This window comes from Mobula hypostoma, chromosome 15 (genome assembly GCF_963921235.1).
Source record: "Mobula hypostoma chromosome 15, sMobHyp1.1, whole genome shotgun sequence".
NCBI classification, from domain to species: Eukaryota; Metazoa; Chordata; class Chondrichthyes; order Myliobatiformes; family Myliobatidae; genus Mobula; species Mobula hypostoma.
In genome coordinates this window covers 57,351,427-57,367,675 of record NC_086111.1, presented here as the reverse complement: position 1 = coordinate 57,367,675, position 16,249 = coordinate 57,351,427, and the positions used below count along the sequence as shown (strand labels likewise).

At 40.0% G+C, this 16,249-nt stretch overlaps 1 protein-coding gene across 2 annotated transcripts in view; it reads right to left on the bottom strand.

The window, feature by feature from the left end:
- The window catches only part of ptpdc1a (protein tyrosine phosphatase domain containing 1a), a 129,518-nt gene that overhangs the window by 47,439 nt on the left and 65,830 nt on the right, over positions 1-16,249 (bottom strand). For both annotated transcript variants that reach the window (XM_063068410.1, XM_063068411.1), the window contains exon 2: positions 7,931-8,020. In XM_063068410.1, coding sequence (XP_062924480.1) covers positions 7,931-8,012 — 82 coding nt within the window. In that variant the 5' untranslated portion in view covers positions 8,013-8,020. The remainder of the gene's footprint in view (positions 1-7,930; positions 8,021-16,249) is intronic.

Here is a 16,249-nt window from a genome sequence, read left to right as displayed (position 1 = left end):
AATCTATATATTTACGAGATAACTTTCAGCAATGAATTAGTACTGATACAAATCTTCAAACTCACAATGCTTGCCTGTGGTCTTGAAGTGCAAGACAGCAGACCTTTATTTCAATATTAACCTTTTTTGTAACATATGCTCCCCACATTTTTTTCTCCTAAAATTCACAATATGTATCCAAAAATGTAAAACTCAATTTCTTTTTAATATATGCCCCTTAATATTTAGCTTATGTCAGAGTTCTGAGCTATAATTTACAAATGGCTATTTTACAGATGCCAACTTGGTTTAAAAAGAAACAGTTTCAACCTCTATATCACTCAAAAAATACATGCAATGATGGATCCAGTAAATGAACTGAACAATATTGAAGTTTCAAAATTATGTACATTTCTATATTGTTAATAAACTATATTTACTCATCATTACTTTTTCTTGCCAATGAAGTGTTTTTGGCCTCTTCAATACTAACTGAAGATACTGCAACCATAACCTGGTGAGTGGAAGCTGAAAGCATCTCTATAGCTGAGCTGCGACGTCTATACAAAACTCGAACCAAGTTATCAGAAGCAGAATGTCTCCGGCTCTGAATGAAGCTGCTCAAATACTCCACTGCAGAATGCCTTCTAGAAGATCTCTGCATGGTGATGTGCTTCAGATACTCAAGAAGCAAAATTGCCGGTGAACAAGAGTTGCTTATGAAATCAACAATGTTGAAGTACAATCTGATGATATTATGATACAAGTACATCAGCTCCTTTATAGAGTCAATAGAGTTTCCATGGTAACAACCTGTGAAGCCAATTATGTTAGCCAATGGCTGCAATCTTCTATTCAATACCGCAGCTTGGGACAGTTACCATTCTACTAATAGCCAATGCATACCACAGTCAAATAGAAAAATTTTGAAATGGTTTTATAGCACATTCAGAAGCTTTATATTTCTGCTTACCAATACAGCATGCAAATGAGGTAAATCCATTATTCCCAGATTTTGTGTGTAATTTGAATATAGTCAAGTTACAGGCAGTTTTCTCTCAGAACGCTAATTTCTTCAAATGACATAACAGCCAACAAAATTCATACATTGTTTCAATTAAATAAACCTTTCTAAAATTACTTTCTATTTATACCAGCAGTGCTGAAATTACATTAATCTAAATGATGCATGCTGCTTGAATTATATTAATAATAAGAGGAAAATCTATTGCAATAAACATCCAGCTTGAGAATAATTTTTCACCATTTTGAATCCTCTATCAAAAAAAAAATCATATCAACATCCAGGTAACAGTCTTTTATTGTTACTAGACTAAATATCAAAATTTGAGGCAGTCCTGTGCTCCATTTCCTTTCATTAAATTTGAAAGTAAACCTTACTGATGCACGTAGATGTTAAAACAATCATATTTGTCCAGAATGTTTAAATGCACTCTGGATTGGTTATATGAAAATATCATAAATGTATTAGTGTTGAACCATTACATTGTTGTCTTGCTCTGGCAATGTAGAAACTTCTAGCATTGATTTTTGTAACATAAATCTCCTCCAAGTAGCTTGTCAACAACAATTATAGATCTTGTGTACATAACTGTTGAATGCAAAGTGCAATGAGATAGAAGCTACTAAAAAGCACTGGAAAACTACTTCAGTGCTTACCCAAGGCGGCAAAAACTTGGAGCCTTCAACTGCCCAGAATATCTGAATAAGACCACAAAAGTAAAATTTATTGTGCAACTTTAAAACCAACTTATTTAAAAATTGGAATGACTACACGCCAACAGGGCAAACTCAATTTTTCTCCTAAGATATAATGAATATGATATTTCAGCCTGCTATTGCCAGTGTGCTCTCACTTCATTAGCAGGCTATTGGAAAAAGTAGCTTTATGGTATAGCGTGTAGCTTCTACACTGATTGAGCCAATTTTTTAAAACTTGCTTTAAGTACAATACATTAAAAATACATGATTAACTTTTCAGGGCTTTCTATTTCATGTTCAGAATCCTAGTTTCAGGGGCTTTACAATGTAATTCCTTTATACCCATAATTGTTCAAGCATGGAAACTGGTACAGGCAGTTACTGAGACAGACATTACGACATCTTTTAGGGAAAGTTTTAATTAATAGAGTACATCCTGGTTAATTGGGCCATCGGTTAATCAAGGCTGCTGCTTATTTGGGACAACTCTTAAAGAACAAAAACGAATTGAAAAAAATAGCAGCGATTCCCTTTGTTTACTTGGGACACCAGGCAGCTTAATTGGGGCAGGAGACTGTTGCCAAAGTTTCTAACAGCTGTGTACATACATCTATTGATGCTTCTGGACACATCTTCAATGATGTTCCTGGAATCATCGGGTGTTTCGGGTCTTTCAACATCATACCACCTCCTCCAGGTGACCCAGTCGGGGCTGATCAGACCCCAGCTTGAGTCCAGTTTATTTGGGAAACTAGGCAGCTTAATTGGGGCAGGAGACTGTTGCCAAAGTTTCTAACGAACATCAGTCACATATACATGTGTGGCCGCTAAGTACTACGTCATGCTCACAGCGAACAGTTTTAAATAATGTCAGTAACGTGTTTTTGTGTTCAAAACTCTATGATTTTTGTCACCGATAGTTGACAAGAAATAAATAGTAAGACAGTTCAGAACTCCTTTGCTCCTGCAGTTTCAAGCATTCAGACTTGGAGATGCCAGAAACAGCAGGAAGTGAAAATGAAACGATTTCATTACTTCAACATTAGGAACTATGAATAATTTGAAGATATTAATAATAAGAGGAATAGATAGAGTGGATAGCCAGCGCCTCTTCCCCAGGGCACCACTGCTCAATACAAGAGGACATGGCTTTAAGGTGGGGGGGGGGGAGTTCAAGGGGGATATTAGAGGAAGGTTTTTTACTCAGAGAGTGGTCGGTGCATGGAATGCACTGCCTGAGTCAGTGGTGGAGGCAGATACACGAGTGAAGTTTAAGAGACTACTAGGCAGGTATATGGAGGAATTTAAGGTGGGGCGTTATATAGGAGGCAGTGTTTGAGGGTTGGCACAACATTGTGGCCGAAGGGCCTGTACTGTGCTGTACTATTCTATGTTCTATGTTTCCCCAATCATCTTGAACATTACAATGAAAATTAAGATTTGGCTGATGAAATCGTCAAAAGCATTGCATATGACCAGTCCATTATCTGCACTAGGTGTCTGCACTGAATCAAAAACACACGGCTGCATACACTGCAGTTGAATTTCTGCATTGATAACTATTAGGAACTACAGTTTTGTAGTACTGTAGTAGTATTGTTAGTGTTATTTTTTTTCTGTATTTAAATACATAATTTACTACGCTGTTAAATGTTAGTTTCTCTTTTTATACATTTTAAACTATTTCCATGAAACTTCTGTTAACTGGGGCAAAATGAACTGGTCAGAACATGTCCCAATTAACCAGAATCCACTGTATTTGAAACAAAAAAGAACGTGCATGTGGCACAGTTACTAGTTTTAGAGTAGTTTAACAAGAAAGTCTCTAAGGGGACAGTAGAGTTTCCCAACACACAAAATGCAGGAGGAATTCAGCTAGTCAGGCAGCATCTAGGGAGGGGAATATACAGTCAACATTTTGGGCTGAGACCCTTCGTCAGGACTGGAAAGGAAGGGGGCAGAAGCAGAAATAAGATGAGGGGGAAGGGAAGAAGTACAAGCTGGCAGGTGAAAGGTGTAGCCAGGTGAAGGGGAAGATCGGTGCATGGGGGAGGGAGATGAATTGAGAAGCTGGGAGGGGTTAGGTGAAAGAGGAAGTAATCTGATAGAGGAGAATGGTTAACCATGGGTGAAAGGGTAGGAGGAGGGGTACCAGACAGAGGTGATTAGGAGCAGAGAAAGGGTAAGAGGACAGCCAGAATGGGGAATGGAAAGGAGAGAAAGGGAAGGGGTGGGGAAATTTACTGGGAGATAGAGAAATTGATGTTCATGCCATCAGGTTGGAAGCACTGAATATGCTCTCATTGTGGCAGCAAAGGAGGCCATGAACTGATGTGTCGGAATGGAAAGTCGAACTGAAATGGGTGGGTGGCTACCAGGAAATCCCATCTTTTGTGGCTGATGGAGCGAAGGTGCTCAATAAAGCAGTCCCCCAATCTACATTGGGTGTCACCGATGTAAAGGAGGCTGCACTGGGAGCACCAGATAAATAGATGACCCTGACAGAATCACAGTTGAAGTGCCACCTCACCTGGCAGAACTGTTTGGGGTCCAAACAGTGATCAGAGAGGTGGTGTAGGAGTAGGTGTTGCACTTGTCCGACTTGCAGGGATAAGTGCCAGGAAGTAGGTAAGTGGGGAGAGATGAGTGATCACACAGAAAGTGGAGAGTGGGAGGGAGGGAAAGATGTGCTTAGCAGTAGGATCCTGTTGAAGATGTTACAGAGAATGATAAGCTGGATATGGAGGCTCGTGAGGTAGAATGTAAAGATAAAGGAACCCTATCCAATATTATGGCAGTGGAAAAATGGGATGAAGCTGGATGTGCAGGCAATGGAGGAGATGAGGGTGAAGGCAATATCGATGACTGCGGAAGGGAATTCCCCGTTCTCTGAAGGAGGACATCGCTTTCTGAGAACAGATGCAGCAGAGACGAAGGAAATGAGAAAAGAGAATAGCAGATTTGTAAGTGACAGGGTGGAAAGAGGTATGATCAAGATAGCTGTGAAAGTCAGTGGGTTTATAAAAGATATTAGTAGATTGTCTGTCTTCTGAGATGAAGACAGAGATATTGAGAAAGGGGAAAGGTGTCAGAGATGGACCAAGAAAATTTGAATACAGTATAGAAGTTGGAAGCAAAACTTATGAAACTGATGAGCTCAATGTGCAAAAAGGAAGCAGCACCAATGCACAGAAAGAGTTGAGGAGCATTACCAGTGTAGAATTAGAACATGGACTGTTCCATACAGCAGACGAAAAGCCAAACATAGCTGGAGCCCATGTGAGAGCCCATGGCCATACCTTGAGTTTGAAGAAAGTGGAAGGAACCTAAAGAGAAATTGTTGAGGGCACCATATGGAGGAGCCAGTGGCAGTGAGAAAGGTCTCAGTCCAGAGGTGGTAGTGGCTAAGGCTGGGAGCTAGAGTCGGAGATGGAAACAAAAGAATCTGCAGCCTGGAAATGACTGCAGCCACCAGAACTGGAGCTGCAGGTGGCAGGGTCTGCAGTCTGAAAGTGGCTGGAGCCTCTCCATAGATGCTGCCTGACTTGCTGAGCTCCCCCAGCAGTTTGTGTCTGTAGCCTCATTTAGTATCTGTATCCTTGCCAATATTATAACACCCCTTGACTAATGATTTAGGCCTTCAATGCCTTTTCCTCTCTATTGGCTCCATACCTGGTGGTAGTTACTCTTACCTCATTATCAAGAACTTCCCCCATGTCTTTGCAAAACTCAGCTCTTCAACATAACCTCAAGTCCCCATTCTTAATCCGCATAATATGGAGCATCCACACTCTTAGTGAACCATCGAGGCATTTTCTCCCCTGTCAAAAGCACACCTACGCATATTGCTGTATAGTTATCACGAGATCACTACTGATAATCTTGATAGTATTAACCAACTGTTGCAAGGTTTACTTTCGAGTTCACTTAGAAGTTTATGGTACAATGTGATTTAAAAAAGACATTTAAATTTTCCTATGAGCAGAAGTAAAATCTGTTGGAACAATAACTTGCATTTTAACAGTAAACAGTTCAATTCATTTCAGTGTTAGCTGTTACAATATCATTGTTTCTGTTAAAATTTAAGCTGCTTTATTTCAGAATAGTTAAAAGCATTACAATGTGAGAATGGATGAATTATCTCAAACATGATTTTTAACAAAAAACAATTTAAGTCATAAAAGTGAAATTTTGCAAAAATATTTTGTGCATCATTATTTTGTTTCCAAATTATAAATATATCTTTTAATTTCTATGGGGGCATGGGGACAGTACAACAAACATCGAGTACAAAATACTCTGCAGATGCTGGGGTCAAAGCAACACTCACAACACGCTGGAGGAACTCAGCAGGTCGGGCAGCATCCGTGGAAACGATCAGTCAACGTTTCGGGCCGGAACCCTTCGTCAGGGCTGTTGACAGAGTCATGACGAAGGGTTCCAGTCCGAAACATTGACTGATCATTTCCATGGATGCTGCCCGACCTGCTGAACAAACATTGAATATTCTTAACTGCTGTGATACAACAATATATAGTTGATACTTTAATAAATACTCCCTTCAAAATACTTCCTCAGTCATTATACACACAGATGCAAACTCATAGTATAATCTGACCTAAAGCACAGTCTAGCCCACTGTGGATGTCAGATCCTCTCATTAAATTAGGTTATGAAGGACATTTTAAATCAATTTATTTTCATCAGAATTTTTTCTCATGCAGTCTACAACATGCAATGAAAAAATTTCAATGTAACAAACGTTGTGCTTGTCTTGTATTAGAGTATCCAAAAATCTCCAACAGCATAGTGATTCTCACAATGCTTAATAGTACCAGCGACCTGGGTTCAATTCCCGCCACTGTCTGTTAGGAGTTTGTACACTCTCCCCGTGACCACGTGAGCTTCCTTTGGGCATTCCAGTTTCCTCCCACAGTCCAAGGACAGGTTAATTGGTCATTGTATTTTGTCCCATGGTTAGGCTAGGGTTAAATCGGGAGTTTTAAACTGAATTGACTTTATTTCTTACATCCTTCACATACATGAGGAGTAAAACTCTTTATGTTACATCTCTATCTAAATGTGCCATGTGCAATCATAGTACTTTATAATAATTTATAATAATAGAGCAGTCAATGTACTATAGAGTACACTCAAATCAGCACGAGTTCATCATTCTGATGGCCTGGTGGAAGAAGTTGTTCTGGAGCCTGTTGGTCTTGGCTTTTATGCTGCGTTACTGCTTCCCAGATGGTAGCAGATGGAATAGATTGTGGTTGGGGTGATTCGGGTCCCCAATGATCCTACGGACCCTTTTTACACACCTGTCCTTGTAAATGTCCTGAATCATGAGAAGTTCACAACTACAGATGCGCTGGGCTGTCTGCACCACTCTCTGCAGAATCCTGTGATTAAGGGAGGTACAGTTCCCATACCAGGCAGTGATGCAGCCAGTCAAGATGCTCTCAATTGTGCCCCTCTAGAAAGTTCTTAGGATTTGGGGGCCCATACCAAACTTCCTCAACTGGCTGAGGTGAAAGGGGTGCTGTTGTGCCTTTTTCACCACATAGTTGGTGTGTACAGACTACACGAGGTCCTTGATGATGTAGATGCCAAGGAACTTGAAGCTGTTTACCTTCTCAACCCTAGATCCATTGATGTCAATAAGGGTTAGCCCATCTCCTTTCCTCCTGTAATCCACAACCAGCTCCATTATTTTTGCGAAATTGAGGGAGAGGTTGTTTTCTGACACCACTTGTGTCAGAGAGATGACTTCTTCCCTGTAGGCCACCTCATTATTGTTTGAGATAAGGCCAATCAATGTAGTATCGTTGGTAATTTTAATTAGCAGATTGGAGCTGCGGGTGGTGATACAGTCATGGGTATACAGGGAGTAAAGGAGGGGACTTAGTACGCAGCCTTGAGAGGCTCCTGTATTGAGAGTCAGAAGGTTGGAGGTGAGGGAGCTCACTCTTACAACTGCTGGCAATCTGACAGGAAGTCCAAGATCCAGCTGCGCAAGGCAGGGTCAAGGCCGAGGTCTCTGAGCTTCTCGTTGAGCCTGGATGGAACTGTGGTGTTGAATGATGAACTATAGTCCAAGAACAGCATTCTCACATAAGCATCCTTCTTATCCTTGCTGGACAGCGAGGCTCAAAGAGCCAGAAAGGCCTATTTCACACTGAATCTCAATAAATAAATAATAAAAACCAGTTTAATTTAAATTTACCTTTATCTGAAGTTACAATATACCTCCTATGTTCCAATGAAGAGTAAGATGCCTCTGGATGCAAAGAAATCCTTGTAGCCATGGCAGCATCTGTTGGAATAAACAATATCTATAATTTACTATATCTGCTTGATATCATATTTTTATTCATTGTCAATTTTTTTCTCTAAATTCATTTATCTACATTTGTAAATGAAATCAAACAAGATAAAAGTAAAGGTTTAATTGCTGTCCATCCCTAAGAACTACAAGATGGGGCTATTTGACCTGAACTTTTACATTGGGGAGGATGCTTATTTTCCAGGATCTCAGCACAGGAAAAAGATGCATGGGCATGATGGGCCAAAGGGCTGATTTATATGCTGTATGATTCTATGTCTTTTTACTCAAGAAGCACTTTGCACAAGCAATCACATAACTAAGAACTTATCTTAACTGCCATGTTATAGAATATGAAAATTCCACAATAACAGATTTTAGTTTTGCCTCATTATCAATACTGCCTCAACCATTCTCAAACAAAATAATACTATCGCTTACACACTAGATCTTAGTGTTCTGGAGTGCAGAAAGAGATGGTAAAAAGAGCAATGGCATCACAATAGGCCAGCATGCAGAAGGATTGGTGTGTGGGGGCCAAGTTAGGGGTCAGTGACCTTCAGAGCAGGGTTAAAAAAAAAGGCAAGTGTCAAGATTTCAGCCTGCCCAGCCAGTTAAAGCAGTCCACTTACTGGTGGAGATTCTTCCACATGCTATAACTGGTCACGTATAGAGACCACGTAACCCCAGCATTGTGTGAGAGGGACCAAAACAGAATCCAACCCCATTTCCCAAACATTGTTGCCAAGTGCCACCCAGCAAGTTTAGAACGTTTTTGAAAAATATTGAGTGCTGATGTGGTTTAAACTTTTTTAAAATCTAGAAACAAAAACGCATGCCAATTTCTGCAAATTACTGTTTTTAATAAAATTTAATATTATTTTTCTATATATGGAATATCCTGTCCACAACGTAGCTACAAAGTCTCATTCTCGACCAATCAAATGCAGTAACCATTAGCTAAATTTTCAGAGTTCTTATCCACTATTGAAAAGACATTAACAGTACACTAACCCTGAAGCATTAACAATATCTCTCTCCCCCACAGATCTATCACTGAAGTGTTTTCAGCATTCTGTTTTCATTTTAGATTTCTAGCAAATGTGCCCTCTTTCTTTGCCACTGGATTATAGACACTTCAGCTTTACTCTTTGAAATTTACTGTATAATCCTATCAATCAAGTCTAGAAAAAGAATTAATGCAGCTTGACCCCAACTCATCTAATTCATGTTTATTTTTCTATTCCTCTATAAAGCACCTTTAAGTCATATTAAATCAATATAACAGAAGCATTTTTATACCCAGATTGTTTACCAGATTAGACATTTGTTTTCTTTGATTGACTTACCATTCACATACATTAGAACCACATCAGAACTTATATGCACAGAAGACCTTATATCTATTTTTCCCTCTCCCTATATACTTCTGCTTAGATACTTCCACTAAAGGGAATGAAATTATACCGTACTGTGCAAAAGTCTTAGGCATATAAATAAATAAATATTGCACTGTACTGCTGCCACAAAAAAACAAATTTCATGACATATGTGAGTGATGAAAAATCTGATTCTGATATGGGTCTCTGTTGTGGACTGAGAGAGGGAAGGGGGAAGGGAGCTGGAACCACAAGGAAGACATTTTGTAAGGATCTCTAAATCAGTTGTTTGGAATCAAATGACCTTGCCTGGTGTCTAAATGCTGGTTGTGTCTGTACCCACGCCACCTCCGCCCTGGCATTCCTTCTCTGCCACCTGTCCCCCACCCCTCTTGCAACACTCCACACTTGCCATTCACAACATTCTTTGCTCCTGTCAGATTTACAAAGTCACTCTCTTCGTCATATTGACAAATCCAGTACTGTGCAAAAGTCTTAGACACCATAGCTATATATATGAGCCGAAGATTTTTTGCACAGTACTATATGGTCCAGACAGCATTACTGTAAGTAAATTAAAAATTAAAATTTGAGAATGTTAAAATTAAAATTTAAATATGAGCACTTGAGTAAGTGCTTAAGTGAAGCTTACTGTTGTTCAAAAAATTTAGTATAACATTAATTACAGAGAGTTATAGACTGAAAATAGCCAAGATACAATCAGTCAGTCAGTAACCAGGAATCACCCATAAAAGTTGCTGGTTAACACAGCAGGCCAGGCAGCATCTCTAGGAAGAGGTGCAGTCGACGTTTCAGGCCGAGACCCTTCGTCAGGACTAACTGAAGGAAGAGTGAGTAAGGGATTTGAAAGTTGGAGGGGGAGTGGGAGATCCAAAATGATAGGAGAAGACAGGAGGGGGAGGGATGGAGCCAAGAGCTGGATAGGTGATAGGCAAAAGGGATACGAGAGGATCATGGGACAGGAGGTCCGGGAAGAAAGACGGGGGGGCGGGGGGGCACCCAGAGGATGGGCAAGGGGTAATTCAGAGGGACAGAGGGAGAAAAAGGGGAGTGAGAGAAAGAATGTGTGTATAAAAATAAGTAACAGATGGGGTACGAGGGGGAGGTGGGGCATTAGCGGAAGTTAGAGAAGTCGATGTTCATGCCATCAGGTTGGAGGCTAACCTCCAACCTGATGGCATGAAACAACACCTTATATTCCGTCTGGGTAGCCTCCAACCTGATTGCATGAAACAACACCTTATATTCCGTCTGGGTAGCCTCCAACCTGATGGCATGAAACAACATCTTATATTCCATCTGGGTAGCCTCCAACCTGATGGCATGAACATCGACTTCTCTAACTTCCGCTAATTCCCCACCTCCCCCTCGTACCCCATCTGTTACTTATTTTTATACACACATTCTTTCTCTCACTCTCCTTTTTCTCCCTCTGTCCCTCTGAATATACCCCTTGTCCATCCTCTGGGTCCCACCCCCCCCCCGTCTTTCTTCCCGGACCTCCTGTCCCATGATCCTCTCGTATCCCTTTTGCCTATCACCTGTCCAGCTCTTGGCTCCATCCCTCCCCCTCCTGTCTTCTCCTATCATTTTGGATCTCCCACTGCCCCTCCAACTTTCAAATCCCTTACTTACTCTTCCTTCAGTTAGTCCTGACGAAGGGTCTCGGCCTGAAACGTCGACTGCACCTCTTCCTAGAGATGCTGCCTGGCCTGCTGCGTTAACCAGCAACTTTTATGTGTGTTGCCTGAATTTCCAGCATCTGCAGAATTCCTGTTGTTTGCGTTTAAAGTAACCAGGAATGGAGCTTTAGCCAAATCCAGTGATTCCCTCCTCCAATTATTCTTTTTGACAAAAGTCATTCCGACTGCGATACATCTGCACATGAAAGGTCTGATACTAAAACAGATTTTGGGGGTCAATAAAAACTTCAGCTTATCAGAGAGTTAATGGTAAAAATTACTATCACATTACCTAGATTTACGTTGACTAATTTCATTATTGCTGTATCTTTCCTAAGTGTTTTAAAGTAATGCAAATCATAGTAGAATGACAATGTACTCATAGGGTTTAACTCTAAAAGATTTGCCATTGAAACAGTTATTCAAAACTTCCACATGAAGGCAGCAAACTGGCAGGGGAGCATCTGAAAGCCATTCAATTAACCTTAAAGAACTGCAGAGATCTGAAGGAACTTAGAGAATAGCAGAGATCTGAAGGAACTTAGAGAATAGCAAGTCCTTACCCCTTAAAACCTTTAGAAAAAAAAATCTAGACTTACAACCTCATCCAATTACTGCTATTTCTGGGTTACCAATGATAGAATCAAATCATTTAACCTCTTCAGCTCGTCGGATGATTGCATTTCTTACTCCAATGGCTAGAAGATCCATTTTGCTGAATTGGAAAGAGATTAATCCTCCTACCATATTTCATTGGTTTTCACAAACTATGTTGTGTTTAAATTTGGAAAAAATTAGAAGTGTTGTTTATGACCCCTCCATTAAATTCGAAAAGACTTGGAGGCCATTTATTCAGCATTTTCATATGATGTAATTTGACTATTTCCAAACTTATTTTACTTCTCTGTAATGTTGGTTGAGAGGAACGGAGTCGTCGACACTAAGGTTTTCTTTTCTCTCTTTTTTTTTTACGATGTTTAAAAACAGCCCAGGTCTTTTTTTTTTAGTTTAGTTGATTAATTCTGTTTAAACTAGTTTTTTTTTGGGGGGGGGTTATTTTTTTTCCCCTTTTCATGATTTTTTTTAGATATTTTTCTTTGTTTTATATTATTCATTTGTATCTTATATAATTGGGAGTTTTACCATTTAAGTGTTATCTGGCTTTATTATCACTCGTTAATTATAACAATGTATTCCCAATAACTTTGTACTACCATGTTATGTTTATATTTTTATGAAACTAATAAAAAGTTTGAAAAAGAAAAAAAAATCAAAAGATAAATAAGTCCCTGGTAAGATTTTATCATGGCTGAAGTGAAAAAGATGCTTGAAAGGTAACTAGCAAATAAAATAAATAAAGGAAACTGATACTGCAGACACAAATCTATAAATGTAATTAAATGCCCACTATTTCCCAATCTCTACAAAAGGCCAGCAAAGTGGAAGTGGTGCCATGTACAGTGCTTGCAAGTAGCATGACCCCATGAGACATTCCATAGAAACATCACAAAGACCACCACTTCAACAAGCTTAGAAAGTAGATTTGGCCATGATGTGAAACTAATCATTACTGGTTGACCAGTCTCATACTGCAGCTTCATGTCAAATTGTGAACAGTAAGCTACCTTTTACTGATTACAGAGACACATGGAAGCAGATAACCAGCCCTTACCAATGTAAAAAACACTTGAAATATGAATGCCAGTCAGCAATTGTTTATGAACTATGCTGTTGCTCATTCATTCGTTGAAAATAGTGTACAATGGTCATGAGCCAACATTCACATATTATGTGTCGACCTGCAGTTCCAGCTTCCTTAATTGTATTCAGAAAATGTCTCTTAGACAACATACTGCATACTTACCTTCACTTACAGATTTAGAAGAGTCTGTTTGCACTGGCTTAGAGTAACATGTAAAAGGAAGACAAAAAAGGACAAACGATAATGGAATCTGAAGCAACACACAATATGCCGGATGAACTCAGTTGGTGAGGAAGCATCTATAGCGGCAAATGAACGGTCAATATTTCAGGTTAAGACCCTTCATCTGGACTGGAAATCTCCTGATAATACTTCCCTTTCCTGTTACCGATGCCTGCTATGGTTTGGTTGGTAATAGCTCTAGTAAGATTGGGACTATTAAAAAATTCGATATACTTTTGACTTTAAATTATTTACCAGTCACATCGCATTGGAATTATGCCACTCCGTTCTTACAAAGAAAAATCTAATTAAAGAAGATTGCAATTGGTCATTGTTCTGGAAGTGACTCACTGATAGGAATTTTAGCAGTTAGAGATGCCACCCATATTGCCATAATATGCTCTTTCTTAGGTTGAGTAGAAGTAAAAAGACTGTGTAGTGTTTGTATGCAGTTTCAAGTTCTGGTCACTGGGTGACACTGGAACACTGTTTTTCTTCTGACATATGTGTTTTCTACAATGCAAGATCATCAACCAGGTATTTACCTGAATTGCACTTATCCATATCTCTTGATTTTCAGCACTTCAGGCAAATAAATACAGGTGTTCAAATTTACTAAATGATTAAGCAAGACCTGGCAGTTTCCAGTGAATGGATTGGTTTATTAGAGTCATAGCAACAAACACCATGGAAAAAGGCCCTTCACCCAATGAGTATGGGCCAATCAACAACCATCCATTTTCAACAATCCTACAGAAATTTTCAATCTCCTCACATTCTCAACAACTCCTCCCAATTCTACCACTCACCTACACAACAGGGACAACTCACAGCAGTCAATTAATCTACCAGCCCAAACATCTTTGGCATATGGGAGGACACCGGATTACCTGGGAAAACCCACATGGCCACAGGATAAAAATCCAAATTCCACAGACACCTGAGGTCAAAATCGCACCTGGGACCCGGGCATCATAAGGCAGTCGCTCTACTAGTTATGTCACTTTGTCACCCTGCCTGGTCTAATCCTTCTCATTCAATTTCCCATGCACTATAATATCGCATCCAGTCCATATCCCAATTGCAGTAATCATGAACAACATACTATGAATCTGAAAATGTACAACTAAAACAGAAAATACTGCAAGTGCTATGCTAATCAGGCAGCATTTGTGGAAAGATAAATATGGTCATATTTTGTTGATGATCTACTGAAATGGAAAAGTGAAAAAAAAAAGAAATGGTGGCAAAAGGGGAGAGGGAAGAAAACAAAAATAATTCCAAGATAGTAGGAAAGAAAGAAATACTAAAGGCAAAAAGAATGATGAAAAACAGAAGTTAATATTATTGCAAAAATGAAGGAACAAAATGTGTTAAGAGAAATTTTAAATGGGAATTGCAAAATCATTATAATAGTTATTTTCTAAAACTAAAAATGGAGGCAATAATAATGATTTGAAATTGTTGAACTCATTGTGAGATCCATAATGCTCTGAAGTTTCAAAAATGAAACACGGGAACCTGGTGCAGCTTAATACTTTACTGAAAGCAAAGAAAGCCAAAAACAGAGATCAAAGTTTTAGCAAGGAAGAAAAGCAACCAACAACTCAGGGCTATCTTGCAACATGAACAGAGCAGAAAGATGTCTGGTTCTTCATGCCTGCTCCACCATTCAGGGGAATCTTGATTGATCTGAGCTTTACCACAGTTCCTCTTTTCTACCTATTTCCAATATTCCTTGGCAAAAAAAAATCTATCTCTGCCTTAATTCAATGAATGATTATGTTCCACAAGTGCAGGAAATTTCAGAGGTTTATTGCCCTTAAAAGAAGGCCTTTCTTACATCTGTCCAGTGGTGACCTCTTACTCTGAAACTCTGCCTTTAATTCCAGATTTGGCCCCAAGAAAAAACATCCTTTCAGAACTAATAAACTCTCTTTGGGCTTCCAGCTGGGTAAAGGTATCGATTTTAACTGACGTTTCGATGACAAACTCTGCCATCTTCATCAGGGCATCAGGGATGTTTAAGCATGTCTAGTCTGGTGGTATATAAAACCCCATCATCCATCCTCTGATTGGTTAGTCCTCATCCAATCAGGTTTCTAATATCACACCTTGTTTATAACCGAATTCCAGTTCATACTTAGGGCGAGACCTTCATCTTTGTTAAAATTCCTTTCCTCTAGTTTTATTTCAATGGCTTCCTTCACCAGGCTATCCCAAAGCCCATTGGCGTGGCACAGTAATTTTTTGCTGTTGAAGTCAATCCTATGGCCGCTGTGAATGCAATGTTCTGCTAATACCTATTTCTCCAGGTAACCCAAACGGATACATCTCCTGGAGCTATGTGTGGTGGTTGGGAATAGATAAACAGACTGAAAACTTGGCCAAAAACTATTCCGGGTGCTTAAAGAGTTCAAAATGCACCCCCAAGGGCACTGTTATGGGAGTGGCCGACATCACTGTGGCGAAGATTACATACTGACTTTGCTTGGCCATTCATGGACACCCTGTTTCTGATTGCTATGGATGCTCATTTGAAATGGCTGGAGGTCATATCAATGAAGTCAACCACTTCAGAAAAGACATTTTCTGCTGTGAAGCTATCTTTGCCAGAAGTGGCTTACCTGAGTGAATTGCGAGTGACAACGAACCACAATGCACATCAGAGTAATTCAGATTATTCATGAAGAAAAATGGCATCAGACATTTTAAGCCAGATCCTCACCACCCAGCAACAAACGAGTTAGCTGAAAGGTTTATCCAAACCTTCAAGAAATCCATTAAGGCTATGGACAAGGAGGACATTTCTCTACAGCAGTGGTCCCCAACCTCTGGGCCACGAAGCATGCAGGGGTGCAGCGGTAGCCGGAAAGCACCCAGCACATCTTGTTCTGGAGCTGCTCCGGCCTATGGTCAGGCCACACTTAGATCCCCTCCAGTTCGCCTACCAGCTCTGACTAGGAGTTGAGGATGCTATCGTCTACCTGCTGAACCGTGTCTACGCCCACCTGGACAAGCCAGCGAGCACTGTGAGGGTCATGTTTTTTGACTTCTCCAGTGCGTTCAACACCATCCGCCCTGCTCTGCTGGGGGAGAAGCTGACAGCGATGCAGGTGGATGCTTCCCTGGTATCATGGATTCTTGATTACCTGACTGGCAGACCACAGTACGTGTGCTTGCAACACTGTGTGTCCGACAGAGTGATCAGCAG